Raw genomic sequence first — 26,118 nt, 5'->3', positions numbered from 1 at the left:
ACACCCAGATACTTGCCAAGTCAATGAAGAACACTTGTAAAATCGCTTCCCTTTGCCCCTCTCGGAGTTCTGCTAAACGTGTGCACCTACTCCTTGTGCAACTAGAAGGCATTTTATGAGCAGGACGCTGACACCAGGCGCTGGCAGGGCTGGGTGCCCGAGCTGGGGCGCACAGGGGCTGCACACAGCCCGGCCTAGGGGGGGCCACAGACACTCTGCAGACCTTTTCCAGAGCAGGGTCAGGGCCACTCTGACCCTGAGCCAAAGCAGGCTAGGATGAGGCGCTCAACCCACACCTGCACCGAATCATAAAGACGACGAGAGTTGGCCAAGAGAATAGGGGATTCATTGCAAAGGGGACTTAAAATTTAGAACATCTTGGGGCGACTGGAGGGGTCAGCAGGGATTTAGCAAGCCCCACGCGAGACATCCGGTGTGGCTCGGGACGCGGGAACCGGCACCTCTAGTTGCCACCAGCACCGCAGCACAGGACCCCCCCTCCTCGGGAAGACTCCCCCGCACAAAGCTCTCAGCCGCGCTGAACAAATGCGGCTCGGCGCGGTCGGTCCGTCCTGGTGGCCTCCTCTTGCCCAAGCGGAGCAAGGAGCGTGCGGGCCCAGCTCCCGCGCCTCCACCCTGGAGTCCCGCGGATGCCCCCCAGAATGGCACAGCAGGAGGGGCCCCACCGAGCAGAGCGGGGGTCACGGCCGCACCCCCGTCTACCGCCCGGCCCGCTCAGCCCGCCCGGAGACCAGAGGCTGCACCCCCAGAGCCTCACCTAGCGGGGCACCCCCGGCGCCGGGGGCACGACGCGCCGCGCGGGGCGGGGCGGGGCGGGTGGGCGCGCAGCCGGCCGAGCGCGGGGCGGGGCGCGGCGGGCGGGGCGGGCCCGGCGCCACCCGGCGTGAGGAAGTCCCGGCCCCTCGCTTTGGGGAAGTGCGGCCGAGGCGCCTGCGCACTGTGCCCCCGCGCCCCCTCCCCGACGACCGGGCCGGACCTCGGAGCGCGCGGGCCGGCGGCAGCGCGAGTGGCTCGGGAGCGCGGCCGGTGAGTGCGCGCGGCGCCGGGCACCGCAGCCCGGCCGCCCCGGCTCCGACTCGGGGCAGTGAGGGACGGGAGCCTCGCGAGCCGGCGCCCGGGGTCCGCACTCCAAGGACTCGCGCCGCGGGGTCCACGTGGACCCTGGGCCGCGGGGGCACTGGAGCCCGCCCCCCGCGCGTGGGGGAGGGGCGCTGCGGCCGGTTCCCCTTTTTCTGCAGCTCGGAGCCTGGAGAAGTGATTGCTCCAAGGTGGGGGCCGGAAGAACCCAGGTTTCCGCGTCTCCCGTCCCCCCCAGCCTGGTGGGGAGGGGCCGGGGCGGGACACCCTGTCGCCCCCGCCCCCACCCCGTTGGATCGGGCAGCCACTTGGCCCCGCGAGCTGTAGGGGAGGCGCTGCGCCCCCGGCCCCAGCCGATCGGGGGGCTCCTGGCGCCAGCCTCCCTCCAGAGCGCTGCAGGAGTAGCTCCTGCCGTCTGACTTGAGTCCGCGCCGCCGCAGTGCACGCCCCTTCGGCTGCCAGGGTGGGGCCCACACCCCAGCGGGCCCCTCCCGCCCCCACCCCCACTTTGGGTCGCCGGTGAGTGGGCGCCACGGCGAGTTCCTTGAGGTAGGGGCAGGGGCGTCAGCGGCTGGAGGGGGGGCTCCTGGAGGAGACAGGCCCCCCCAGGCTGGCCGCTACCAGCTGGGCGAGGAGCAAGGTGGGGGGGTCGCCACCACCACTTCAGAGGTGGGCTGGGGTGAGGGTCACAGGGCCAGGGAGGGCTGCCCTGCTTGGAGGGGTGGCCGGGCCCCACCAGCCAGAGGAGGGGGCAGCAGGCAGGAAAGGCGCTGGGCAGGGTCAGAAGGACTGGGAACGGGCCTCTCTGTCAACCCCCTCCCAAAGGTTATGACATTTTTTTCTGAGATTGTCACATTTTCTTATTCTTTTTTTGGACTGGCCGGGCTTGGGGACGTTCTTTTTCCTTCTGTGGAGCAAAGCAGCAACTGCTCCTCAGGGAGCCTCTGTCCCCAGAGACCAGATTTGCTGCCTGTCTGGCCTCTCCCCTCTCAGACTTGGGGGGCCAAGCCTTGGGGGGCTGGGGAAGGGGAGGAGCCCCCCAATACCAGGACGAGGGGTAGGACCCTAGTTCAGACTCCGTATCCCCCTGGGAGAGGAGGGGTGGCCCAGGGCACCCACGGGTAGCCTGGGGACATGGGTGGCTGCAGCTGACCTGGGAAGGGTGCGGGGAGCCAGGGACAGGCCACCAGGTCCAGGGCCTGCAGCTGGAAAGAAGGGGCCGGCCCCCTCCTCAGCAGACCCCCAGCACACGGCCCCAACCCCCTGGACGGGTCCCTCGCTCTCCTGAGAGCCTGGGTGGAGACGGCTGCCCAGGAGGGACAGTCTCAGGGTGCTGCAGTCCAGAGTGGGGGTGGAGATGAGGAAGTCACCCCGGGCTGGGTACAGCCACCAGACCTCAGGCTGCCACGCCCCTTCCTTTCCCTAGAAACTTGACCCCTAAAGGAAAGCCCAGCCTCAGGGCTAGGCTGTCTCCCCGTCTGCTCCCTGGGGGCCTGGGAGACCCACACATCTCAGGGGACCCTGCGCCTGTCCCGGACCTGGGTCAGGGCAGCCGCCTCTGTGTGCCCAGACCCGGGGCAGCGGGTGCCCTGAGCGTGCGAATCTCTGGCTTGTCCCCTCTGAGCCAAGCTCACACACTCAGGCCCCACGGCCCAGAGAGGCCAACAAGGGCAGAAACAGGGATGCAAAGGCCGCAAGCCCGGAGTGGCTTGGCGGGAAAATGAAGATCAAGTGACAAAACAAAGTAGAACTGAGTCCTGGGCCTCCTGGCCGCTGAGGAGGGCAGTGGGCCTGCAGGGAGGCCCCGAGGGCCCTCACCTGGGCAGTGGCGGGCTCAGGTGTTCCAAACTGCCTCCAGGACGCTGACTGGCCGCCCTGCACCACTGCCCAAGGGGACGCTGGGACCCATGGCAGCTTCTTAGGTGGCACTAGGGCTGTGGGTGGCTTCGAGCCTCTGGTGTGCACCACCTCAGGGACTCCGAGGAGGCAGCGGGAGCGAGGCCAGGGCACCCCCTCTTCCCCGGCTGGTGTGCCCTGTCCCCCGCGCTAGGGCCTTTGGGCTGCAGTGTCCATAGCCTGGGGGCGTGGGCAGGGGGGAGGGAAACCCTGGGTGACAGCAGGGGGTCAGGAGGTGTCACGACCCAAGAACCATGTTCCCTGGGAGGCACATGTGCCTCTTTGCCAGGGCCCTGCCCCACTTCCCACACCCTCAGGAAGTCCTGCCCTGAGTCTCACTGAAATCCTCAGTGCTGCAGGCCTGACCTGCTGCCCCTGGCTGAGTCCACTGTGGCCCATAGACAGACCTGGACTCTCAGTGGGGGGCAGCGGTACCCACCTCCCTCCCCCAGAGTCGGAGCAGAAACCCCCAGGAGGGCCGTCTGGCCGCCACCCCCACGCACAGCCTTAGCCCCAGACTCTTGGGGCCCCAGCCCCTTTGGGAGGGGCCAGGAGCCGGAAACCAAGAAAGAGGAACCCAGGCTTCCGGCTTCCCAGGGACTGGGCAGATGGGGGTGTCCCGGAACTCCTGTGGGGGGCCTCATCTGGGGCCCGGGCTGGGAGGAGGAGCCAGAAGCTGCTGCGGCCCCCTCCTCCTTGACCTTGGACCCTTCCCGGCCCTGGTAGGGGTCGCGGTGGGAGCAGAAGCCGGGCAGAGCTGGGTCTGGGTGGGGTGGGCAGCAGCAGGCCCCTCGAGGGCTCTGAGGAGGAGGAGGGAGGAGATACCCTCTTGAGACCCCTCCCAGGGGACAGGTGGGGGCTGGGGTCAAAGGTTCTCGGTCAGAACCGTGGCCCCTCTCCCCAGACCCCCAGGCTGTGGTGAGGGTCCGGTAGCTGGCACCACGGAGCCCGGGCAACCTCCTCTGCCCACCCATGCCCACCCCGCATGAGGCGGAGAAGCAGGTACGCTGGGTCCCCCCTGCCTGTTCCCTGGGGAGTGGGGGTGGGCCACGGAGGGGCCACCAGGAGTTGGGAGACCCCCGAACACTGGGAGACCAGAAGGGTCCTGTCCCTGGGAGCATGGCCACCAGTGGGGTGTGGCCTGGGGGTCTGGCCTGGAGGCTGAGGTGGCCCTTTCCCCCAGCACACAGGGCCAGAGGAGGCAGACCGGCCCCCCTCCATGACCAGTCATGACGCAGCCCCGCCGGTGGCCCCCGGCCGCAACCCCTGCTGCCTGTGCTGGTGCTGCTGCTGCAGCTGCTCCTGGTACGTGGCCCGCCTGGGCGGGAGGGGCAGGGGGGGACCCTCTGCTGGCTCCTGAGGCGTCCCCCGCAGGCCGATCCCTGCCACCCTCAGCGCCAGCCTGTCCAGGGCTGCTGGGCCCTGGTGGCCGGTGGTCAGCGCCTGGCGCCCGGGAGGCTTGCCCGTGGCTCCTGCACCTGTTGCCGTGTGCACACGTGCGCCCACACGCTCAGCGCATGCTTGTCCGTGCCGCCGTGAGCCCCTAGGCTGGGCCCCGGGCCCCACCGGCTGTGCGGAGTGGAGGGTTGTGTGGGCAGAGGCCGGAGTGAGGGAGCAGCTCGCCCGCAGCCTGCCTGGCGGCGGAGACGAGCACTGGGGCATCTGCTGTCCGCGGGGCAGGAGTGGGGTCCCAGCTGGTCAAGGGTTTTCTCGGAGCGTAGCGAAGCTAGGGGGCGTTTCCCTGCCTTGCAGAAGCCTGGCCCTATGCAGGCTGAGGCCCTTGGCTGTTGAGGGGACAGCACTTGGGGGCCCAGAGTGGGCTCGGCTGCCCAGAGAGCAGCAGGCAAGATGCGGGGGGTGAGAGGAGTGTGACTAGTTGGGGCTTGCGAGGAGCTTGGCGTGGGGGAGGCAGGAGGTTTGGGTCTTGCATCTGGGGGGCGGGGGCAGGGCAGGAACTGGTCCCCACCTCTGGGACTGAGAAGTCTGCCGGCCGCCCAGGCCCTGGGCTGTGGATCTGGCCTGGCAGTGACGGAGCACTAGGCCCCAAGGCAGGGAAGAAGGTTCCCGAGGCAGGGGTCAGGGGTCAGGGGTCAGGCTCCAGGACCTGGCAGGTTGGACTGTGGGCCAGGGGCTCTCACCCGCGTCAGCCGACACGACACGCTGTTGACACGTCGGACCTGCGGCAGGACCGGGCCCATGTCAGGCTGAGAGCCGGGTCTTGCCTGGGGGTGGAGCACAACGGGAGCCCCCAGGGTCCCCGCAGGGACCTGGACAGGAGGGGAGAGGTCGTGGCCTGGGCGCTGTGGCAGGGACAGCACCCTGGACCCTTGGGGGCCGGCGGGGAGGGGCCGACAGCGAGCGTGGACGCGTCCCAGGGGGGAGTGAAAGGAGCCAGTTCTCGGGCTGCTCCCCCGCAGCAGGTTCACACACGTGCCAGGCACCCCGAGTCCTGCGTGTGCCCGCGTGCCCGGGCCCGCATGTGGCCGCAGTGGCGTGTGTGTGCGTGTGGAGGCCCGTGTGCCGAGGGCCCGCGTGTGGCCGCAGTGGCATGTGTGTGCGTGTGGAGGCCCGTGTGCCTGGGCCCGCGTGTGGCCGCAGTGGCGTGTGTGTGCGTGTGGAGGCCCGTGTGCCGAGGGCCCGCGTGTGGCCGCAGTGGCGTGTGTGTGCGTGTGGAGGCCCGTGTGCCCGGGCCCGCGTGTGGCCGCAGTGGCGTGTGTGTGCGTGCGGAGGCCCGTGTGCCGAGGGCCCGCGTGTGGCCGCAGTGGCGTGTGTGTGCGTGTGGAGGCCCGTGTGCCGAGGGCCCGCGTGTGGCCGCAGTGGCGTGTGTGTGCGTGCGGAGGCCCGTGTGCCGAGGGCCCGCGTGTGGCCGCAGTGGCGTGTGTGTGCGTGCGGAGGCCCGTGTGCCGAGGGCCCGCGTGTGGCCGCAGTGGCGTGTGTGTGCGTGCGGAGGCCCGTGTGCCGAGGGCCCGCGTGTGGCCGCAGTGGCGTGTGTGTGCGTGTGGAGGCCCGTGTGCCGAGGGCCCGTGTGTGGCCGCAGTGGCGTGTGTGTGCGTGTGGAGGCCCGTGTGCCGAGGGCCCGCGTGTGGCCGCAGTGGCGTGTGTGTGCGTGTGGAGGCCCGTGTGCCGAGGGCCCGCGTGTGGCCGCAGTGGCGTGTGTGTGCGTGCGGAGGCCCGTGTGCCGAGGGCCCGCGTGTGGCCGCAGTGGCGTGTGTGTGCGTGCGGAGGCCCGTGTGCCTGGGCCCGCGTGTGGCCGCAGTGGCGTGTGTGTGCGTGTGGAGGCCCGTGTGCCCGGGCCTGCGTGTGGCCGCAGTGGCGTGTGTGTGCGTGTGGAGGCCCGTGTGCCGAGGGCCCGCGTGTGGCCGCAGTGGCGTGTGTGTGCGTGCGGAGGCCCGTGTGCCGAGGGCCCGCGTGTGGCCGCAGTGGCGTGTGTGTGCATGTGGAGGCCCGTGTGCCGAGGGCCCGCGTGTGGCCGCAGTGGCGTGTGTGTGCGTGCGGAGGCCCGTGTGCCTGGGCCCGCGTGTGGCCGCAGTGGCGTGTGTGTGTGTGTGGAGGCCCGTGTGCCCGGGCCTGAGTGTGGCCGCAGTGGCGTGTGTGTGCGTGTGGAGGCCCGTGTGCCGAGGGCCCGCGTGTGGCCGCAGTGGCATGTGTGTGCGTGCGGAGGCCCGTGTGCCCGGGCCCGCGTGTGGCCGCAGTGGCGTGTGTGTGTGTGCGTGCGGAGGCCCGTGTGCCGAGGGCCCGCGTGTGGCCGCAGTGGCGTGTGTGTGCGTGCGGAGGCCCGTGTGCCGAGGGCCCGCGTGTGGCCGCAGTGGCGTGTGTGTGCGTGCGGAGGCCCGTGTGCCGAGGGCCCGCGTGTGGCCACAGTGGCGTGTGTGTGCGTGCGGAGGCCCGTGTGCCGAGGGCCCGCGTGTGGCCGCAGTGGCGTGTGTGTGCGTGCGGAGGCCCGTGTGCCGAGGGCCCGCGTGTGGCCGCAGTGGCGTGTGTGTGCGTGTGGAGGCCCGTGTGCCGAGGGCCCGCGTGTGGCCGCAGTGGCGTGTGTGTGCGTGTGGAGGCCCGTGTGCCTAGGGCCCGCGTGTGGCCGCAGTGGCGTGTGTGTGCGTGTCGAGGCCCGTGTGCCAAGGGCCCGCGTGTGGCCACAGTGGCGTGTGTGTGCGTGTGGAGGCCCGTGTGCCTGGGCCCGCGTGTGGCCGCAGTGGCGTGTGTGTGCGTGTGGAGGCCCGTGTGCCTGGGCCCGCGTGTGGCCGCAGTGGCGTGTGTGTGCGTGCGGAGGCCCGTGTGCCCGGGCCCGCGTGTGGCCGCAGTGGCGTGTGTGTGCGTGTGGAGGCCCGTGTGCCGAGGGCAACGCCACCTTCTCCGCTGCCAGGAACGAACGGCGGCGCAGGGCGTGGCAGGCCTCCCGGGAGAGCAAGCTGCAGCCCCTGCCCAGCTGCGAAGTGTGGTGAGTCCCGCGGCCCGAGGGTGCGCAGGGGTGGGCTTGGGCTTGGGCCGGGCTCGGGGCTCAGGGCTCGGGGCTCGGGGCTCGGGCCTGACGTGGCCCGGCCCCCTGCAGTGCCACGCCGAGCCCCGAGGAGGTGCAGAGCTGGGCGCAGTCCTTCGACAAGCTGATGCGCAGCCCGGCGGGCCGCAGCGTGTTCCGGGCCTTCCTGCGCACGGAGTACAGCGAGGAGAACATGCTCTTCTGGCTGGCCTGCGAGGAGCTCAAGGCCGAGGCCAACCAGCACGTGGTGGACGAGAAGGCGCGGCTCATCTACGAGGACTACGTGTCCATCCTGTCCCCCAAGGAGGTGCGCCGGCGCCAGAACGGGCACGGGTGGGGGGGCCTGTGTCGGGCCCTGCCGGCCCCTGACCTCGGTGCCCCTTCCTGCAGGTGAGCCTGGACTCCCGGGTGCGCGAGGGCATCAACAAGAAGATGCAGGAGCCGTCGGCGCACACGTTCGACGACGCGCAGCTGCAGATCTACACGCTCATGCACCGGGACTCCTACCCGCGCTTCCTCAGCTCCCCCGCCTACCGCGCCCTGCTGCTGCGGGGGGCCGCGCCCTCGGCCTCCGAGGCCTAGGCCGCACACCCGGCCCGTGGGCAGACTCTGGGTCACCTTCACACGCTCACGCCAGCGGGGGTGTCGGGGCGCACACCTGAAGGCCCAGCTCGCAGGCTGGGGCCCCGGCCTGGAGGCAGCCCCGGCCCCAGAGGGGCGGCCGGCCCGGTGCTCCTGCCTGGCGAGAGGAGGGGCCCTCCCGGGAGGGGCCTTGGACCCGTGAGCCCCGTGGGGCTCCTCCCCGGGCAGCCGGCAGGGAAGGCCTGCAGGACCTCCCGGTGCCTCGGATTGTAACGTGAGACCTTCCTACGTGAGCTGTCTGCGCCTCAGAACCAGGCTCAAGGGCACAGGACCCAGTTTTTCTTTTATATGTTCACGAACTTTAAACCTGGAAACATGTCCTTACTGTGTTTTATCTAAAAAAAAGAAAAACTGTTTTCATATTTATCTCTCTGTCCTCACCCCCAAATAGGATGTCTTATTATTGAAGATATTTTTAAAAGAAAAGTCTCTGCTGTGTTTCCAGGTTTGTGGGGAGAAGGATGAGGAGGAATCGCCCCAGGCTCGGCCTCGGTGCGGGCCGAGGGCTCTAGCGCCCACTCGCGGGCGGGCAGCCCCGGCGCCCTGCCCCGCGCCCACCCCCACTGCACGCCGCGGAGCGGTGGCCCCGGCCTCCTGGGCCGTGACACGGGTCAGCACAGTGTGGCCACAGCACCTCACGAAGGCTTGGGACGCAGTGGGACATGCCACCCGGACCTGTGGTGGACAGGGGTCCCCAGCAGGGATCAAGGGTGTCCCCCGGAGGCAGGCCAGCAGGGAGAGTCCCTTGATGCTGGACGCAATGCCATCTTCGTCACGCAGGCCCCTCCAGGCAAGTGCTCACCACTCCATTGTCCCGAATTTCTGGGAAGTCAAGCAGTTTGGAGCTGGGATGGGCTCAGGGTCCCGAGAACCCCACTCTACAGGGCGAACCCCACAGACAGGGTGCGGACAAGCCGTCCTGGGGGGCAGGCACCCGGGCCCTGAGCTGCCCGTGCCTGAGCCGGAGGGGAGGACGGAAGGCGGGGGGCTGACCAAGGCCTGCGTGGGACCCCAGGGTCTGCGTGAACACGGGGCCCTCTCCCCACCTGTCCGCACAGCTCGCTGGGCCTGCTCTGCGCATGCCTGTCCCCCGGTCCTCGAATCGTACGGCAGAGGTGACCTCTCTGAGGGTCGGTCGAGCTCTTCCCCAGCCCTGACCCACCAGGGCCCGGCCCAGGCCTCGCCTGACCCCAGGGAGACGTGCTGTCCCACAGCCGCGGGGGACGGGTAGGACAGGGGGCCCTCCAGGAGCAAGGGCCAAGGACAGCGAGGTGGCAAAAAGAAACATTTAATAACGAGGGAAATGAGCAGAAAGGTGCACTCAGGCAGGCGGGGTGGGGCAGGGTGGGCTGCCTTCGGGGGCCTCCAGGGAGGCTGTGTCCGTCCAGGACGGGGGGACTGGCACTGGCCACGCCCGGGGCTGCAGGACGTCTGCAAGAGGCTCAGCAGAACTGCAAGAAGTAGGCGCGGCATCCAGGGCGCGGGCAGGACAGGCCCTCCCGGGGCGGGGGTCCCCACCCACCCCCGAGACTCCGGGAGGCTGGCTGGGCACGGCCACCCATAGTTCACAGCACGAACCCCACGGCAGCCGGGACACCCACCTGAGAGCAGGGTCGGGGGGCGGCCTGGGCTCACCCACCTACCTTCCAGCGGTTTCCGCACTCGTTGCAGACAACGAAGGTGGTCATCGGCTCGTCGGAGCTGCGGGTCTGCACCTGTGGGCAGGGCCGGGTGAGCCCGGGGCCGCCTCTGGGCTCTGCTGCCGGGGGCATCCCCGGCCTTGGCTGCTCCGCAGTCCCTGCACCCCCGTGGGTGACCTGCTCTGAGGCTGCCCAGCAACCGCAACCCTCCACAGCTGAGCCTCTGGGGAGGGGGGGGGTGGTCCGCCACGGCAGAGGCCCTCGTGGGGGCCTAAAGCACCTCACGCTGGCCTGAGCCCTGCAGGGCCCGGACTCGGCTGAGGGCAGGAGAGTGGCTGGTAGGAGGGGCCCCGTGGTGGGGCGCTCGCGAGGATTCCCAGTGGCCCGTGCCTTCCGGGAGGCCCGAGGGTGGGCCTCCCCCCACAGGTGGGGCCGATTCTGACCAGCAGCTGGGGGTGGGAGCAAGCGCGGCCCTGCACAGACCAGACCTGTGCGGCCCACACGGGAAGACTGTCCTCATGAGCCGTCTGCCAGGTGCAGCGGCCACCGCGAACACGCTCCTCCTGCCAGGCCCCGACATCTCGTGAGGGTCCACACGGTCTCCCCAGGGCGCCTCAGTGTCCTCCGCGGCAGGGTCTGAGGGTCCGCGACCACCCCGCCCTCCCACCAGCACCCACACTCGTGACACCTCCTTGCTGAGCCGGGCCGGTCCCCCACTTCAGCACCCTGGGACAAGAGGGACCTACCACGCAGACACTGCCTGGGGCCAAGCGTCCTGGGTGGGGGAGCAGGCCCCGAAGGTGACTGTCACTCCCTGGCCTCGCCAGGGCCCGAGAGGCCCAGAGAGACCCCAGGCCGGACCACAGCCCTGGCGCCACGTCCACGGGCGAGCGAGCGTGGACCTGCCACCGGCTGCGGCGGGCACAGGCACGAGTCCAGGAGGGCCCCGGACGCCCAGCGCGGCTCACCTGAGTGTAGGTGCAGTTCTTCTTCCTGCACCTGTTGCAGGTGAACAGGTCGGTCTGCGTGCCGCCCGTGCGGGCCATCTGGTGCTCGCGGATGGCCTCCTTGGTCATGGCCTTGCGGATCTCCTTCAGCTCGTCGCTGGCCATCTCCTGAGGGGGGCCCGGTGCTCAGCGCGCGCTCGCGGGGCGGCCCCCAGCCCGCCCGCCGGCTCACCTCTGACGTCATCACCGCGATCTGCTGCGGCGTGATGGCGCCACACAGCACGTTGCGGCGCAGGTCGGGGTTCTTGGCGTCCTTCAGGTTGGAGATGCGGCTGCGCACACGGTTCTTGTACTTCATGTCCGTGTTCCCGACGTCCCGGAAGATGCGTGCAGGCGTTAAGGACCCACCTGAGGCCGAAGCCGCTGCCCTCCAGCTGCCACCCGGCACACCGCGGGCCGCGTCGGGCTGGGGACCGTATCGGGCTGGGGGCCGCGTCGGGCTGGGGACCGTATCGGGCTGGGGGCCGTGTCGGGCTGGGGGCCGGGAGGCTCTGTCTGGCCACACAGGGGTCGGCCTGCCCACCCGGCCCTGGTGAGCTGGGCCACAGCGCTGGGCCCCACAGACCCACTCCTGGCTGGCACGGAGCTTCAGGCTCGAGGCCCCGGGGACGGGACCAGCCCCTCGGCCAGTCCAGGAGGCCTTTCCTAGGGCAAGGCTGCCCGACCGCCTGGGCAGGTGACCGCCAGGCAGGTGACCGCCTGGAGAGGGCCCTGACGGCCTGGCAGTGGCGTCCAGCAGCCACCAGGGCGAGCCGGGCCCCGTGGCCTCCTGACTCCCCCAGAAACCCTCGGCCCGGAAGCCCCTGCACAAAGGATATATTCCTCAATCTGCGCCGACAGCCGCTCGCAGTCCGCACCAGTGGCCACGTGGTCATCTGCAAGAGGGGGCCCTGACAAGCTGCCCCACCGACTGCCCTGCCTACACCCCCCCGGCAGCTGGAGGGGAGAGCCATGGCCCTGGGGGGCACTGCCCACGACCCAGCCACTCTGATGTCCCCAAAGACCTCGCCCCCTCCGGGGTCGTGACGGTGGGCTGGGAGGGGAGGGCCATCTCTCTGGACGGAAGCCTCTGGGGACAGGCAGGGTCCCGGGCCCCCCGAGTCTGAGCCGTCCGTCAGGGTCGGGGCCGGCCGGCACTCACGGTCCGTCTGCAGGGCGGCGGTCAGCATCTCGCGGCACTTGTTGCGCACGGCGTCGCAGGTGACGGGCACGGGAGGGAACGTGGTCATCCTCGGGGTGGGTGGCGTCCTGGGCAGCTCCGGCCTCTTGCGTCTGGAGAGAGGCAGTGCCGGGTGGGCTTGGGGAGGTGCCCACCCCCGCGAGACGCTGGTCCCCAGAGAGCAGACGCCCTGGCACCGTCCCCACCTCCCAACCCTGTGTGCTCCGCAGAGCCCAGCTCCAGCTGTGAGCCTGTCCCCACCCAGCTGGCCAGGCGAGGGGCCGAGGTCCCCCGTGGGCCAGGGCGCCCTCCCCAAGTGGGAACAGGATGCCAGATCCTCCCCCGGCAACCGGCGCCCGGGCAGCTCCGCCACCTGGTCAGCCTGGGCTGTGCGGTTACTGCCGCCTCTTGGTGTTCACACTCTCCAGGAGGCCCAGGGCACGGGCCTCCTGCGGACACCTCTCCGCTGATGGCAGCTACGGCTGCTGCCCGGTGGGGGACAGGCAGAGACCTACAGCTGCCCGTGGGGGACACAGGCTGGGGGTCACCCAAGGCCGGATTCTGCTGTCATGGGTAGCCCTACTTGGCGTGCACAGACTGGGACAAGGACAACCCTCTCGGGGCTGCCTGAGAACCGGGCTCCGTCCACCCAGGGGCAGGCGGCTTCCTGGAGGAAAATCAACTCAAGCAGGCGTGCAGGTCGCTGCGGCCGCACAGCCCTGAACCCAGAGCTCAGCCTGTCCTGCCCAGGCCGGTCCCAGCCGTGCCACCCGGTGCAGTCGGGGCAAAGCAGCCTCTGCCCACGGCCTGTCACTGAGCACCCAGCCTCCACGGCGGCAAAGCCCCGACTGCGCTCCGGCCGGCGGTGTCCTCGCTGCGCCCGCACGGCAGGAGCCGGGAGCCGGGCACCGTTGGCCTGGGCGAGACTCTGCAGGGAAGGGGCCCTCGGGTGAGACTGAGGGGCAGCCGGGGCCGGCCACTGAGAACTGAACCCCAGTCTCGGGGGCAGGGGGCAGGGGCTCCCACGGCCCACTCAGGTGTGCAGGGGCTCTCTGCAGGGGGCGCGTCAGGGTGGCTCACTGACAGCCGTGTGTCCCAGGGGGTCAGCGCGTGGGCCAAGAGATGCAGCGTCCAGCAGGGGGTGGCTAACCCTGTGCACAGCCCCCCCGAGACGGCCCCTCCTGCAGAGCAGGGCCCAGGCACCCCCTTCTCTGCTGAGGGAACAGGCTGGGAGGCGGAGGGTGTGCACCTGCCTTCCGGGTGTGCTACCTGGGATCCGCGGCCCCTGAGGCATCCTTGGAGGACGACGTGGGCAGAGCTGTGCCCCTCCCCCGCTCCCTGGCTTTGGCATCTGAAGCATCTGCAGTTGCCCAGAAACGAGGGGACGGGCTGATCAGGGGGGAAGGACAGATCCCACCCGGGCACAGCTTCAGCGAGACCACTGGCCCTGCCGCCAGCCCTGACCCCTGGCCCCTGGCCCCTGACCCCTGGCCCCTGACCCCTGGCCCCCAGCACCCGGCCAAGCCAGATGGAGCCAGGGCCGGGAGCCCACCAGGCCTTCCCGCCGACCGGCCCTCATCAGCCTCTGCAGCCTGGAGGCCACCTCCCAGGACCCCTTCCCACACCCGCCCCCGCTCAAGCCACCCACCGCTGGACCTCTGCGGGGTCCACCCTCCTGCCTGTCCCAGCCGGACAGACCAAACGTCCCCCCACGAGGCTCTTCCTAGACCCCAGCCTTCGGTGGAGCCAGGCCCGGGGCCTGCGCTGGGCTTGCGCCAGGTGTGGCCCAACGGCCACCCAGGGCTGCACAGAGGCCCAGGTCAAGTGGCTGCTCCACAGGGTGTGGACAGAGCCCCCCCCCAGCGTCCAGAGGTGGGGCTGCCCTCCTGTCCCAGGCAGGGGCATCTCTGTCACCCATCACCCCACTGTGCCCAGGAAGAGGCTGCCTTCTGTCCAGCTCAGCCCTCCCTTGGCCTGAGGCGGCCCCTTTGTTCCCTCTGAGCAGCTGCGCCGGCCCCACCTCCTCCCTCCCCCTTCCCCCCTCTTCCTGGAGCATCTGGCCCTGCCCCCACCTTGCTGTGACCCCCCAGCTCAGCCCAGTCCCTCTAGGGCTCCTGGCCACCCCCACGCTTGTCAGCTCAGGTCCCCTCAGGTCCCGGCCTCCACTCTCTTGCCTCCCTGTTTACAGGGAACCCCTCCCCAGCACACACCCTCCCACCCAGCCACGCCTCCCAGGCCACCCTCCCAGCTGACGCTGAGGGCAGCCGCCAGTCAGCTCCCGCCCCTGAGCTGGGCGCTTCCTGGCCCGGGGTTGCCGCCACCCCACTGCCACCCCGCTGCCAGGCGCCCGGCCAGGGCAGCACTTCCCAGGGGCCCCAGAGCTCGGCCGGCACCGCCTGGCCCGCACCCAGCAGCTTCTTCCAGGACTTGATGAGGGACTTGGCCAGCGCGATGACCTCCTCGTCGGAGCTCTGCTTCCGCAGGGCGTTGACGGACATGCCGACCCGGGTGGACTGCAAGGCAAGCGGCCTGGTCGGGTGGCAGTCGGGGCCTGTCCCCGAAGTCAGAGCCTCCCAGCAGGCCCTAGCGGCTCCCACAGGGCAGGGGCTGGGCCTGGCGGGGGAGGCAGACGCCTCTCTTCGTGGGTACTGTCCCGTTGGGAACCCCGGAGCCTCGGCCATCAAGGACAGGACAGGCTGTCCCTGGACTCCCCTCCCTGTCTCATGGGGCACCAGAGGGGAGCAGGGACCCTCCCCTCAAGAACAGGTATTTGTGCCAACCAAGGACTGGGGGTGGGGGGCGGCGGGCAAGCCCTGCCAGGTGCCCTTGGAATGGCTGTCCCCTGGACTGTGCCCAGCTGTCCCGGGCCTGGGGCAGGCAAGGACCTACCTGGAGCAGGTGCAGTGTGACAGGCATGCCCTTCAGCTCCCGCAGCAGGTCCACGGCTCCCTCCTGGAAGGAGAAGAGCGGCCTTTGTAAAGGACTTTAGATCTCAGTGGACAGTCTCACCCCTCCTGCCCACTGCAGGGGACACAAGGCAGTGACAATTTGGAGATTCCACCTGGGGCCAGAGGTAAGCCACAGTTCCTCCACCTGGAGACACCCCGGGCTCTGCCCACCTGTCCTTGCTCCAAGGCAAAGGGCCCTTCCTGCCTCGCCCCACCCCAGGCCAGGGTGAGAAGGGAGTCCCAGTCACTGCAGGTCACATGACTTCCTGACCCACATCTGTGGCGATGACCTCACGGGCCTCACTGTCACATCGGGTCACAGACCAGCCCAGAAGGGAATGCCAGCCCCCACGCACACTGGGGGCGTTGAGGGCCGCAGGTGCAGGCAGCCCAGGCTCGCTCACTCCGTCTGTCCAGGCCCTGGTGTGCAGGGCAGCTCTCCCCAGAGTGCCACCGGCTGGGAAAGGCCACCTGGGGACCTGTGTCCTGCACTGAGGCCAAACCCTCAGGGCACCTCCTTCCTGGCACAGCTGAGCCAACACCCACAGGGCCCACAGCCCACTCCTGGCCGGTGCTCCAGGCTTCCGGGTTATCCCCAAGCGGCCGCCTGCACTCTTGCCACAGGCCCCTGGTCTCCTCCTCTGCCTCCTCTCACCACTCGAGCTCCCGTTTCCTCCAAGACCTCACCCGGGATGAGGCCGGGCACAAACAGGTCACGCCTCCACTCCAGGCATAGTGTCTCGGTGTTCCTCAGGGTGCCGGGCCACTCACCCCAGGACCTTCGCACCTGCTGCTGCACTGCCTGGAACACGCTCCCAGGGTATCTACAGGGCTCATGCCCGCCCGCCCGCCCTCCAAAGCTTTGCTCAAAGCTTCTCAGCAAGGCCTCTCCTACTTAAAACTGCAACTGTGCCATGCACCACCCTACCCTCCTCCTCTGGTTTGCTTCCAACAGCCCCAGTCCCCTGTGGACGTCCCGGTGGGTCTCCATGTGTGTATCCTTCCCCGCACCATGAGGTGAGCTGACCGGCTGCTCAGATGTCCTGCAACCCACAGGCCATGGCAGGGGCTTGGCCTACCCACCCCCCACTCCAGGCGGCAGCTGTCCAGGGTGCAGTCCCCTCCTCACACAACCCCCCAGGCAAGCCTGTGCAGAGTCCAGCCTTCAGGTGAACCCCTCAGAGGGGACACGTGACCACCAGAGCCAAAGGCACTGTTCCCTGACAGTGCCGCACACCAGGGAATGTGGCTTCCAGTGGGCTCAAGACCAGAGAGGCATAAAACCCCCAAGTACAGCCCCCAAGTTCCCCAAGGGGCCTCAGGCACTGGGACCCTCCAGGAGCCTCTACTGGCTCTAACTCCCCACTCCACAGCGCTCCCCGACTCTGCTCATGCTTTGACCAGACCCGCCCACCCCGGGTTCCACCACCCACACTGGCTCCTGGCTTCATCTTCTGTGCTTTGTCTCCTTTAAGAAGGGAGGCAGCTTCATTCTCTGCTCATCTCCCTCACACACCCCTACTTTGTGCTGCCCACAGTCTCTCAGGGGTGTGAACACAATGGAGGGGGCTGCTTCCAGCATGAATGAATGAGTGGGAGCCCGTCCCCTTCCCAGTGTAGACCCCAGCCCAGAACCGTGGTCAACAGGAAGCTGGACTCAACCCTGCTCAGCCCACAACGCTCTCCCCAAATCCCCACTGCAGTCACACAGGGGTGGCTGCGCAAGCCGGTGACTCGGCCACCTTCACCACCCCGGGCTGGCCCCGCAGACACACAGCCCTGTCCCAGCAGCTCACAGTCTGGGTGGGAGGGCACAGGTCATGTTTATTGAGCCCGCCGGGCACTCCGTGTGAACCCCTGGACCCCTCCCCACCCCCACTGGGCAAGTACCATCTGCTAAGGATGCTTCTGTGGGAGGTGGCGGAGACTGCACAGGTTGCCAAGGTCATGATGCTGGAATTGGACCCCCACTGGCCTGGCCCCTCCCAGAGGCCTCACAGGCGGCCTCCGATGGCTCACTGTGGCCGCTGACAACAGAGGCCCGGCTGCACAGTGAGCAGAGCTGGCCGGAGGTCCAGCGCCCAGACACTGCCCGGCCAGGCTCGCCCGAGCTCCTAGGTCTCACACAGCATTCTCTTTTCCAAGGTGTCTACATATCTACCCACACCCCCGTCGCTGCTGGCTGAGTCCTGGCTAAGGAAGGGAGAGAATTTATTAGAGAAACCTGGTTCTTGCAGGGTGAGGACAGAGAAGAAAATGGGCCCCACAGCCAGGGAAGGCCTTTGGCCAGCCTGTGACGGGGGATGACGCCGGCCAGAAAGGGCGCAGGAGGCCCTATAGCTCCAGGGAAAAGGGGTCCAAACTCTCGCAGGCGGCAAAGGGCATGGAGACCAACGGGGGAGAGGGCTCCAAGCGGGGGGCAGGGCTCGGCGGGGGACAGTGGGGGCCCCTGAGGGTGCCCAGGCCGGGATGGGGAGGCACGGGGGCCAGGCGGTCCGTAAGAAAGGGCCGAGTTGTAAGGGGGGGTGGGGCCTGGGAAGTTGTCCACTGGCCGGGCAGGGGGTCTGGAGTTCGGGGACAGGGCAGGGTGCAGGGCCCGGGTCTGCGGGGTCTCGGCCAGGCAGGAGGGGTCTGAGTCCAGAGCGTGGCTCCCGGGACAAGGTCCAGGCCCGACCGCGGCCCCTGTGGGAGTGCGGGGGTGAAGGGCGGGACAGGGGTCTCGGCCACGGGCGGGGGTCTCCCCGCGTCCCGGGAGTCTCTGCCGGGGCAGGGCCTCGTTCTGCCCCTCAGGTGGTCTCCCCGCCCTGACGGGGGTCGGCGAGCTCGACGGGGTCTCGACGGGGCGGGGGTCCCGGGGTCCTGGCGGCCCGCGCCCCTCACCGCGCTCTTCTTGGTCACCATCTTGTCCAGCCTCCGGGCGATCCGCGCAATCTCCTCCTCTTTGCCCATCATCGCCACGGGAAGAGCGGCCCCCGCGCCCGCCGCGCCCGCCTCAGCCGCCCGGCCCGGAACCCGGCCCCGGCCGCAGCCGCCTCCTGCGCCCGCCGCAGCCGACTCAGCCCCGCCGCGGGCCGCGGACCCCCGGCCCAAACCCCCGGCCCCCGCGGCCGCGCGTTGCATCCCGGGAAGCGTAGTCCCTGCGCCCACCGCCCGCCCGCCGCGCGCGCGCGCGCTCGCCCCGCCCCGGACCACAACTTCCAGGAGGCCCCGCGGCGCGCGCGGGCTCCCGGGAAGTGTAGTCCTGACGCACCGCCCGAGCTCGCGGTCCCGCGGCCGCCCCGTTCGCTCCCCGCCCCCCGGCCCCTCCGCTCTCGGGGCGCCCCTGAGAGCAAGGCCAGCGGGGTGCCCCCGCAGCAAGCCTCGGCCCTCCGAGCCCCGCGCTCCGGCCTGGCCGGCTGTGCCCGCTGGAAGTCCTGCCTTTCGCCCTCCCGGGGCCGCGCGGAGTCACCCGCGCCGGGAAGCCTCCCGTGGGGCTGTGGCGTCCGGAGGGGCCGGGGCTGCGGTGACAAGGCCTGGCCTGCCGGGTGCGCTGCGGGCTCTGCACGCTGGCTGCTCCGTGCCTCGGTCTCCCCACCGCGAAACTGGGCCGGCAGCAGTGTCTGCCTCGCAGGGCTGCGTCGAGATGTGAGCTGGGGCAGGAACGGAGCAGGGGCTTCCCCTGCCTGGGCGGGCTGGGGCGGGGAGAGGTGCAGGGCAGCATCCCCCAGATGCCCGCCACCTCCCCAGTAATGCCGCAGGTGCTGGGGGGCGGGGCTGGGGGGTGCGATGTTGGGGGGGGTGCAGACCAAGGGGCTGATGTCCATAGTGTTTGGGGGCCCATGGTCACTGAAGTTCAGACCGAGAAACTGTGAGGCCAGGTGGCAGGTGGGATGGCCAGATGACAGCGGCTGACCATGCCTTGAGCTCTTGGTGGCATTAGATAGAAATAAGCTCCCCAGCAACCAAAGTGAAAAGGGAAATATGGTCAGTTATGAGATTCATTTTTCCCCCTGTTAATGATGGAAGAGATTCATCTTAATCATAAGGAAAAGGATGGAATTCTTTGTAGAGAGCAAAGCTTTTCCAAGACACAAGGCTCCGCGATGGATGAAGACAACACCTCTAGTTTCCAGACTGACTCTAATTCTGCCCGTCACTGTGAGCTGGGGCCTTCGCTCTGAGCCCGGCCCAACCAGGCAAGTCCCTGTGGCCAGAATCCCGTGGTTTGAGCATGTGTGATGCCTTTGAGGGTCCAGCCATACCAAGGGGACCAGGAGAGGCTAGAGCCTCTGACCCTTCAACCACCCTCTCCGTGGCTGACAGGTAACCAACCAGGGTCCCACAGAACCAGCACAGGAGCCGCCTTGCGCAGGAACCAGAACGAACCCCAGAAAACATGGCTTCAGAGATCCAGGCTGCAGGGCTCCAACGCCGGCTCCCTGTCATCCATGGCGACGCTGGACCGGAGGCAGCCCAGCCAGCGCTCAGAGATGCAGGCCTCTCCGACAGACAGGGTGGAGGTGATTCGAGGACCACGTAAAGGCAACCCTGCCTGAGCTGGGGGAGACCTCCAGACACCAGAAGCAGCCCTCCTGGGTGGGAAGCTTGAACTCAGGTGGTCAGCACAGAGGAGAACGAAGCAGGCAGGTGTGTGTCCAGGTGACCCCAGCATAGCTTCATCACCAAGATTAAAGTCAGAAAGGGCAGAGGGCCGGGACAGGCCTCCGCGAAGCATCACCGTGCCGTCAGGAGTTCGCGCAGAGTTTGTGCAGGTTGTGCTGCGGTGCCAGCAGGGTGCCAGCACCCCACCCCCCAGCCCCGAAAAAGTTGCTGTCACGGAGCCAGCAGGCAGGCTGGTCCCCATCTGATTTCTCCGCAGGGCAGACAAGCACAAAGTTCTGGGCAGGGAGCACACACAGACACCTGGAAAACCAGACTGAGGCCCCCCCTTGACCCTGCCTGAGTCAGCAGACCCAGTGAGGGGACTTCGCATGAGGGATGCTTTTAAATACTCGGCTCATTTGGATGTTTCAATCCACAGAGACGCCCTGGCACAGGGACTCTCAAAGCATCACCTAGGAGGCTGGTTAAGGACAAAGACTCCTGCCTTTGCACCCCCGGGGTGGGGCCCTGGGGTCTTTGTCCTCTGTGATAGCTCTGTGCGGGTCAGAGGTACAGGCCGCAGGCCAGCGGGGTGCAGGAGGAACAGTGGGTGCTCCGAGGAGGGGACAGGCTCAGGAGGGCGGAGGCTGCATTTCAGGGGTGCAGAGGGTGTCCGAGGGGTCGGGAGGTGGGATGGTGGTCTGAGTTTCTGTCCCAGCCCCAGGTTGTGGGGAAGGACAAATGCCCTGCAGGACACGGCCTGTCCAGACGGAGGGTGAGACAGAGACAGGGTCTGGGAGCCGTGGAGGGGCCGGGTAAGGCAGGAGGGAGGACTGGGAGGGGTCTCCATCGTCCAAGGGGTCAGTGGCCAACCTCCCGATGGAAAAAGGACTGAGCGGGAAGAAATCACCGTCTGCTTTCTGCCGACCTCTGGGGGGACACATCAGTCCCTCAGTCACAAGCGAAGCCACGAGCCACATCTGGTCAGCAGTGCCCGTGACTGACCACAGCACGGACCACAGCTGCTTCACACCAGCGACTGTTGCTTCTGACGCCACACACGTCACCGCTGCTGCTCGGCCCAACCCCACATCTTGTGTTGTTTTGCAGTGAGCTAAGAAAGGCACTCGGAGGCCGGGCGCGGTGGCTCACCCTGTAATCCCAGCACTCTGGGAGGCCGAGGCAGGAGGATCACTTGAGCCCAGGAGTTTGAGGCTGCTGTGAGCCGTGATGACCACACTGCACCCTACCAGGGCAACAGAGCGAGACTCTGTCTCAAAAAAAAAAAAAATTAAAGCAGCAGCACTCGGGTTTCTGTGCCACACGTTTTAGAAAATATTTTCACAACCACGCGTTAGGATAATCGGTTTCCTGTATAATCCTATGAACCCTACAGTGTGCACGGCCCCGTGGCGTGGTGGAAGGACAGAAGGACACAAGGACGTGGCACTGAGGGAGCCCCCTTTGGGAGCTAGCACTCTCCCTAGCTGAGCCGCAGGGGAGGTCGGACCACCTGCCACGGGCCCTTTGCCTTCTCCACGAGGTGCCAGGTGGACCAGGGACTGGGGAAGGGCCACAAGAGACAGAGCTCACGGGAGCCTGCGATGTCTCAGGGGGCCTCCATGGGGGCCCACCAAGGCTGCAGACAGAGGTAGCCCCAGATCCTGCAGCCCCTTCAGGAGGTCAGGGGATCCCTGCAGGGCCTGGGGGCCTGGCCGTGGGCCCAGCCTGCTGGGCTGCGTCAGGGATCTGGGGACCCTGATCGGCTAGGTGGCCTGGCCCATGCTAGGGCGATGATTGGGAGAAAAGAGGGGACAGGACAGGTGGGGTGGGTGGCAGAGGAGGGGCTTCCCACTTGGGGGCCACGGCCCCCCAGGCCAGGAGTCCCGACCCCTGACATGGTCCAGCCCCGAGTGGAAGCAGCCCCTGCAGGGGGAAGGGTGTGGACCCATCTGGGGCCATCAGCTAGCCTGGAACCTGGTGGGGCCACCCTGCCCGTGGGGCAGCCGGTGATGGCCCCAGTGGCCAGTGAGGAGCGGGGGCCTCTAGGTGGCGGGAGTGAGCCACAAACCAGCTGGCCCGGCTCTGACGCCGCAGGAAAAGCCACCGCTACCCGGCCAGGGCAATGTGGCCAGTCCTGGCGAGAGGCCCTCGCTTGCAGGGCTTGTGGCACTGACCAACCCCCAAACTCCCAGCTCCACACTTTAGAAATCCCTGGTCCTGGGGTCCCTCATGAACCTGTGGGAACCTGCTCAGAGCGTGCACACCCCAGACCCCTCTGGGCCTTACCGACCCTGCGAACTTCCTCCTCCTCCGCGTTTCCCCCAACAAGCCGCCTGGGCCACCAGGCCCTCCTGTGCCCTCAGGAGGCTCCACCCGAAGGGTGACAACATCAGAACCACTGGATTCTCCTTGGGACATGGACCCCAGCAGGGTGCCGTCCCTCCAGAGCCTACCCCAGCCCCTCTGCCATTGAAGATCCCTCCTCTCTGATGCATCTCTGGCGGGCACGCACGCACCCACACGCACGCACACGCACACGCACACGCGTGCACACGCACGCACACACGCGCACACGCACATGCGCGCGCACACACGTGTGCACACACACACACGCACCCACACGCACATGCGCGCACACGCACGCGCACACACACGCGCACACGCACACACCCACACGTGCACACACACGCACATGCACACACGCGCACACGCACACACGTGCACACGCGCACACACACACGCACACGCACAGGCGCACTCGCGTGCGGAGCCACCGTCGACTGCTTGCCGAGGCATCTGTCTCCCAGGGGACGCGCTCCGAGGGAGGACCCTGTGCTCCCCTCTCTGCCCCATCCCCGGCCCTGAGAACAGAGTCTGGCACCCACTAGGTGCTCAGGACACACATGTGGGCTGAAGGGAGGAAGGGCCTGCGGGTGGCGGGGGACACGCCTGCTCCGTGCTCCATGCCATCGGGCCTGCCGTGCCCAGAGCAGGAGCCAGGACAACGTGACCTGCAGCTGGGGGCACAGGACCCCGACCAGGAGCCACCACGGGGCGAGGGAGTGCCCTGCTCACCCTCCAGACCCCCAGCCCCTGACACCCACACCAGGCCCCCGGACCAGGAACCCCGTCTCCCTGGGGCTGAGCCCCCCTTGGCTCATCCATCAGGGTTTTGTTGCCTCCTCCAGGAGGCCCTCCACACTTGTCTTCAGGGACAGAGACACACCGTCTGCCCTCAGGGGCCCTAACAGGGGTCTGGGGAAAACCCCAGGGTCCACTCAACTGGGCCGGTGGCACCTTTGTCCCAGAGGTCAGCCCCCTCCCCCGTCCCAAGTCCAGGAAACATCGGAAGCTCAGGCCATTTATTTTTCTATTTGTGTCCCCCGCCCCCCGCCTGCCCAAGCTGGCCGTGACCCCAGGGGCCGCATCCGCGCTTCCCCTCGGGCTGAGGCAGGGCCTCGGTGGGAAAGCTCGCGCTGCCAAACTCACACAGAGTCCCCAAGCTGCCGTGACCGACCCCCACCATCCCAGCCCGGGACCGGGGCTGTCTCTGCAGCCCACTCCACCAGACCCTCCGGCCCACTGCGACCCCAGCCAGGCCTGGGGTCTTGGATGCTGGCCTCCGAGGACAGCAGGGCAGTGACCAGGGACTAGGTCCAGCGAGAGTGCCCTGCTGCAAGTGCCCACAGCAGAGGACAGGGGACGGGGCCTAGACCCACTGCTCCTGGCTCTGCCAGCGCCGCAGCCAGACCGCTGGACCTCAGTCCCACAGTCTGCGGAATGGGAAGAGCCCGGCGGGCAGTGGCTCTCTCGGAAAGTCCCCAGCCCCGCCCAGGCCCAGCCCCCTCCCCCAGAGGCTGTCTCAGGGAGGCAGGAGGTGTCCCCAGAGGCCAGTGGCAGCCCTGGCGGCCGCTCCAGGCTTGCTCGAACAATGCGCTTCCCCCACACAATTCCCAGAAACGCTGCCCTGTCAGCCCGCCAGCCTGGCGGCCCCTCCACCCTCCCCCTCCCCAGGGCCCCAGGCAGCCATGGGGTCAGGGGCGACGAAGCACGGAGGTCTGACTCACGGGGGACTCACAACACCAGGGTCCCTGAGGCAGTGCCTCCCGGAGGCCCAGGCACGCTGGCCTGGCCCTGCCCGCCCTCCCGGAGGACCAGCAGGCCCGGGAGACCCCTGGGGCAGCTGGGGGCAGGGGGGGAGGGCCGAGGGTCTGTGCCCCTCTCTGCCCCCCACAGACCCGTGTTCCCACGCAGCTGTGCTGAGGCTGCGGGAGCTAACTCAGGTCGCAGCCCTCCGCGTTCGCAAGTCTCTCTCAGACAGAGAAGCAGGACCCTCCCAGACCCTGCTGGTGCCCCTGAGCACTCGCCCGGGCTGCTCTGCCCACAGCAGCTCCCCCGCCCCAGGGCCTGGCCACATGCCCCTCCCTCTGTGTAAAACACACCTCGGAGGACCCCGTCCCCTCGTGTGTTTCCTTCAGGGGCTGCCTCGAAAGTCACCTCATGAAAGAACAGCCAGTCAGCACCCCAGAACAGGCCCCTTCTTAGCCCTGGCACCCCAAATTCTGACTTGGTGTAGATTTGCTGCTGTTTCGCCGCACCGGAATGGAAGCGTCCCACGGGCAGGGACCTGGTCTGTTTTGCTCCCCGCCAAGTCCCTAGAGCAGGGCTTGGTGCACGACAGGTGCTCAGTGACACACAAGCAGATGGAGCGATGACTCCTGTCCCCACGCAGGACGGGCTGGGTGGCCCCCAAGAACACAGACCCGCTCCTCCAGCCCATTTGGTAGCCCTAGCCAGTTGGGCTACCAAAGCCACTTGTCACCAAAGTGACAAGAACACAAGCAACAGAAAAGAAACGCAGAGCAGCTTCCAGCCCTGCAGGGCTGCAGCCGGGTGGGGAGGTGACCCCTGCGGGGGCCCTCTCCTGTCCTGGCCTCCCCCGGCCTCTGTTTCCCAGTCTGGCAGGGAGGGAGCGGCCGGGCCAGCCCAGGGCAGGGAAGTCACCGTGGGCATTGCCTTCCAGCGGCCTTGGGTACCCGAGCGTGCCAGCACACAGCCCACAGTGCAGGGCTCACAGAGAGCTCCCCTCTGCCTCCACAGAGCCTCCGAAGGGACCCGGGCGCACACAGGTGGGGACAGGCCAAGGGTGGGGCCGCTGGACAGAACGTCTGGCGCCTGCTCAGCCCAGGCTGGCCCTAGGCTCCCTCCTCAGGCACAGCCAGCCTTCCTTCCTGAGCTGGCTGTTTCCTGACCCCGCCCTGCTGTTGCCATGGGAATTCAGAGCAGCCCCGGCCCCCCGGCCTGGTTCCCATGGAGCTCCTGCCCAGCAGCACTTGGGGAGGCCCACACAGCACGCAGCAACACCCAAGCACACACAGAGCCCCGCAACCACCCCCAGAGCAGAGCACCCCCAAAAGGCTGCACAACATCCTCCCAGGGCTCACACGTCTGGACACCCAGCTCTCACCCAGTGTCCCTAAAAGGGGACTCGAGCCCACCACAGCATAACAGCCCCAGAATTCAGGAACAGCTTCTACATTGCCCGGACCACAGCCCCCACCTTCAGACCCCCCACCGCCCTGACGCCCCACGAGCACACCAACACCCGTGCCCGCGGAACACCCGCTCTACATGCAGCTCTCGGTCCGCAGGGCACCAGTGAACCGAACACGTGAGCCCTGACCCCACGCCCGACACTGCAGAGCCACCACCCAGGCCAGCGTGAGCACTGGGACCCTCACACCTCCCGCGCTGCACGTGCCAGAAGGCAGGGGCACCTCCTGCCCACCCCACGGCCCTTTCCCGAACTTCAGAGCCAGTGTCTGCGCACGGCGGGGCCGGCAGCCGGAGGGTTCGAGGCCGGGAGAGCCCTCCGTGCCGAGAAAGGCCCCAGTCTCCACCTGAGCCAGACCTGCCCTTGGCCAAGAGACACACAAAGTGAGCTCACCTGGCTCTGAGGCATCAGGTGACCTCCCCAGAGACGCTGACCCTGGGAGAGAGGCTCAGGCTACCCCCGGCCTCCGATGCCCCCACCCTCTGCCAGGTCAGGCCAGGCCGGGAGCTGCAACGGAAGGACCGGCTGCCGCGCACAGAGGCAGGAGGCAGGCTCCGAACCGGGCAGCCAGCTCCAAAACTGAGGTCTCAGGAGACCAGAAGGTCCCCTCCACCTGGAGCTGCATCCGACAGGGACCCCCACCTCCGCCCTCGGGGAGTGGGAGAGTTCGGGCCCCGCAGGAGGCAGTAATTGGTCCCAGCCTCGCTGCTCCTGCAGCCGCAGGGGCCGGGCTGGTGGGAGCCTGGGAGGTCTGTGCCCAGGCAGTGCCTGGGAGGTCCCACCACCCCCTGCCCGGAGCCGCGCCAAGCCAAGACCCCACCCAGAGCCACGGAGGGGGACTACCCGGCATCCTTTGCCAGCCTCACCCGGAGGCTGGGGCTGTCCAGGCGGAGGGAGGAGCAGGTGGCGGGCGAGGACAGTGTCCACTCCACACCCAGGCCAGCCCCACCCGTGCAGGGAGAGCTCACCCCGACTCTCTCTGCCGGGGGTTGTGGGCCACCACATGGGCCCTCCCCGAGGGTGGGCAGCGGCCAGCCTGGGCCAGGCCAGACTGAGGTGCGGTTCCAGGGACATGGGGATGCCCCTAAAGTCACGAACTGCTCCCCCTTTGAGCAG

The 26,118-nt window shown here is 68.3% G+C and overlaps 2 protein-coding genes and 1 long non-coding RNA gene across 7 annotated transcripts; 2 read left to right on the top strand and 1 right to left on the bottom strand.

Annotated features, from left to right (window-relative positions):
• Positions 1 to 955: 955 nt before the first annotated feature.
• Positions 956 to 8,190, top strand: RGS19 (regulator of G protein signaling 19). Of its 3 annotated transcripts, none has more exons than XM_069495915.1 (6): positions 956 to 1,047; positions 3,899 to 3,996; positions 4,178 to 4,299; positions 7,355 to 7,429; positions 7,541 to 7,775; positions 7,859 to 8,190. In XM_069495915.1, exons 2-6 carry the CDS (start codon positions 3,967 to 3,969, stop codon positions 8,048 to 8,050), a joined length of 654 nt encoding a protein of 217 aa, XP_069352016.1. In that variant the 5' UTR covers positions 956 to 1,047; positions 3,899 to 3,966; the 3' UTR covers positions 8,051 to 8,190. The 3 variants fall into 3 exon arrangements, with proteins under 3 accessions (XP_069352016.1, XP_069352015.1, XP_069352017.1); XM_069495914.1 differs by lacking the exon at positions 956 to 1,047 and adding an exon at positions 1,392 to 1,617; XM_069495916.1 differs by lacking the exon at positions 956 to 1,047 and adding an exon at positions 1,605 to 1,647.
• A 1,207-nt stretch (positions 8,191 to 9,397) lies between these two features.
• On the bottom strand, positions 9,398 to 19,059 carry TCEA2 (transcription elongation factor A2). Of its 3 annotated transcripts, none has more exons than XM_069495566.1 (10): positions 17,745 to 19,059; positions 14,806 to 14,868; positions 14,324 to 14,429; positions 13,186 to 13,276; positions 11,899 to 12,029; positions 11,576 to 11,632; positions 10,930 to 11,084; positions 10,719 to 10,865; positions 9,754 to 9,825; positions 9,398 to 9,561 (listed from the first exon to the last, which is right to left on the bottom strand). In XM_069495566.1, exons 1-10 carry the CDS (start codon positions 17,982 to 17,984, stop codon positions 9,553 to 9,555), a joined length of 1,071 nt encoding a protein of 356 aa, XP_069351667.1. In that variant the 5' UTR covers positions 17,985 to 19,059; the 3' UTR covers positions 9,398 to 9,552. The 3 variants fall into 3 exon arrangements, with proteins under 3 accessions (XP_069351667.1, XP_069351668.1, XP_069351669.1); XM_069495567.1 differs by lacking the exon at positions 17,745 to 19,059 and adding an exon at positions 15,036 to 15,092; XM_069495568.1 differs by lacking the exon at positions 17,745 to 19,059 and adding an exon at positions 14,978 to 15,035.
• On the top strand, positions 14,831 to 17,102 carry LOC138400590 (uncharacterized). The gene is made up of 3 exons (XR_011236373.1): positions 14,831 to 14,989; positions 15,820 to 15,881; positions 17,010 to 17,102. It is a non-coding gene; the product is annotated as an uncharacterized lncRNA (long non-coding RNA).
• Positions 19,060 to 26,118: the final 7,059 nt, after the last annotated feature.

Source organism: Eulemur rufifrons, chromosome 20 (assembly GCF_041146395.1).
Source record: "Eulemur rufifrons isolate Redbay chromosome 20, OSU_ERuf_1, whole genome shotgun sequence".
NCBI classification, from domain to species: Eukaryota; Metazoa; Chordata; class Mammalia; order Primates; family Lemuridae; genus Eulemur; species Eulemur rufifrons.
This window is presented reverse-complemented; position numbering and strand designations above follow the sequence as displayed.

What these genes read in the sequence shown, in the direction of transcription:
- RGS19 (XM_069495915.1), top strand. Translation starts at nt 3,967, where the DNA reads ATGCCCACCCCGCATGAGGCGGAGAAGCAG. An exon ending in CTGCCCAGCTGCGAAGTGTG is followed by an intron (nt 7,430 to 7,540) that starts GTGAGTCCCGCG and finishes GGCCCCCTGCAG; the next exon opens with TGCCACGCCGAGCCCCGAGG. An exon ending in CCATCCTGTCCCCCAAGGAG is followed by an intron (nt 7,776 to 7,858) that starts GTGCGCCGGCGC and finishes CCCTTCCTGCAG; the next exon opens with GTGAGCCTGGACTCCCGGGT.
- TCEA2 (XM_069495566.1), bottom strand. Translation starts at nt 17,984, where the DNA reads ATGCAACGCGCGGCCGCGGGGGCCGGGGGTTTGGGCCGGGGGTCCGCG. An exon ending in TCAGGGGCCGCGGATCCCAG is followed by an intron (nt 12,030 to 13,185) that starts GTAGCACACCCG and finishes GCCTCTCTCCAG; the next exon opens with ACGCAAGAGGCCGGAGCTGC. An exon ending in TCGCGGTGATGACGTCAGAG is followed by an intron (nt 10,866 to 10,929) that starts GTGAGCCGGCGG and finishes GGCCCCCCTCAG; the next exon opens with GAGATGGCCAGCGACGAGCT.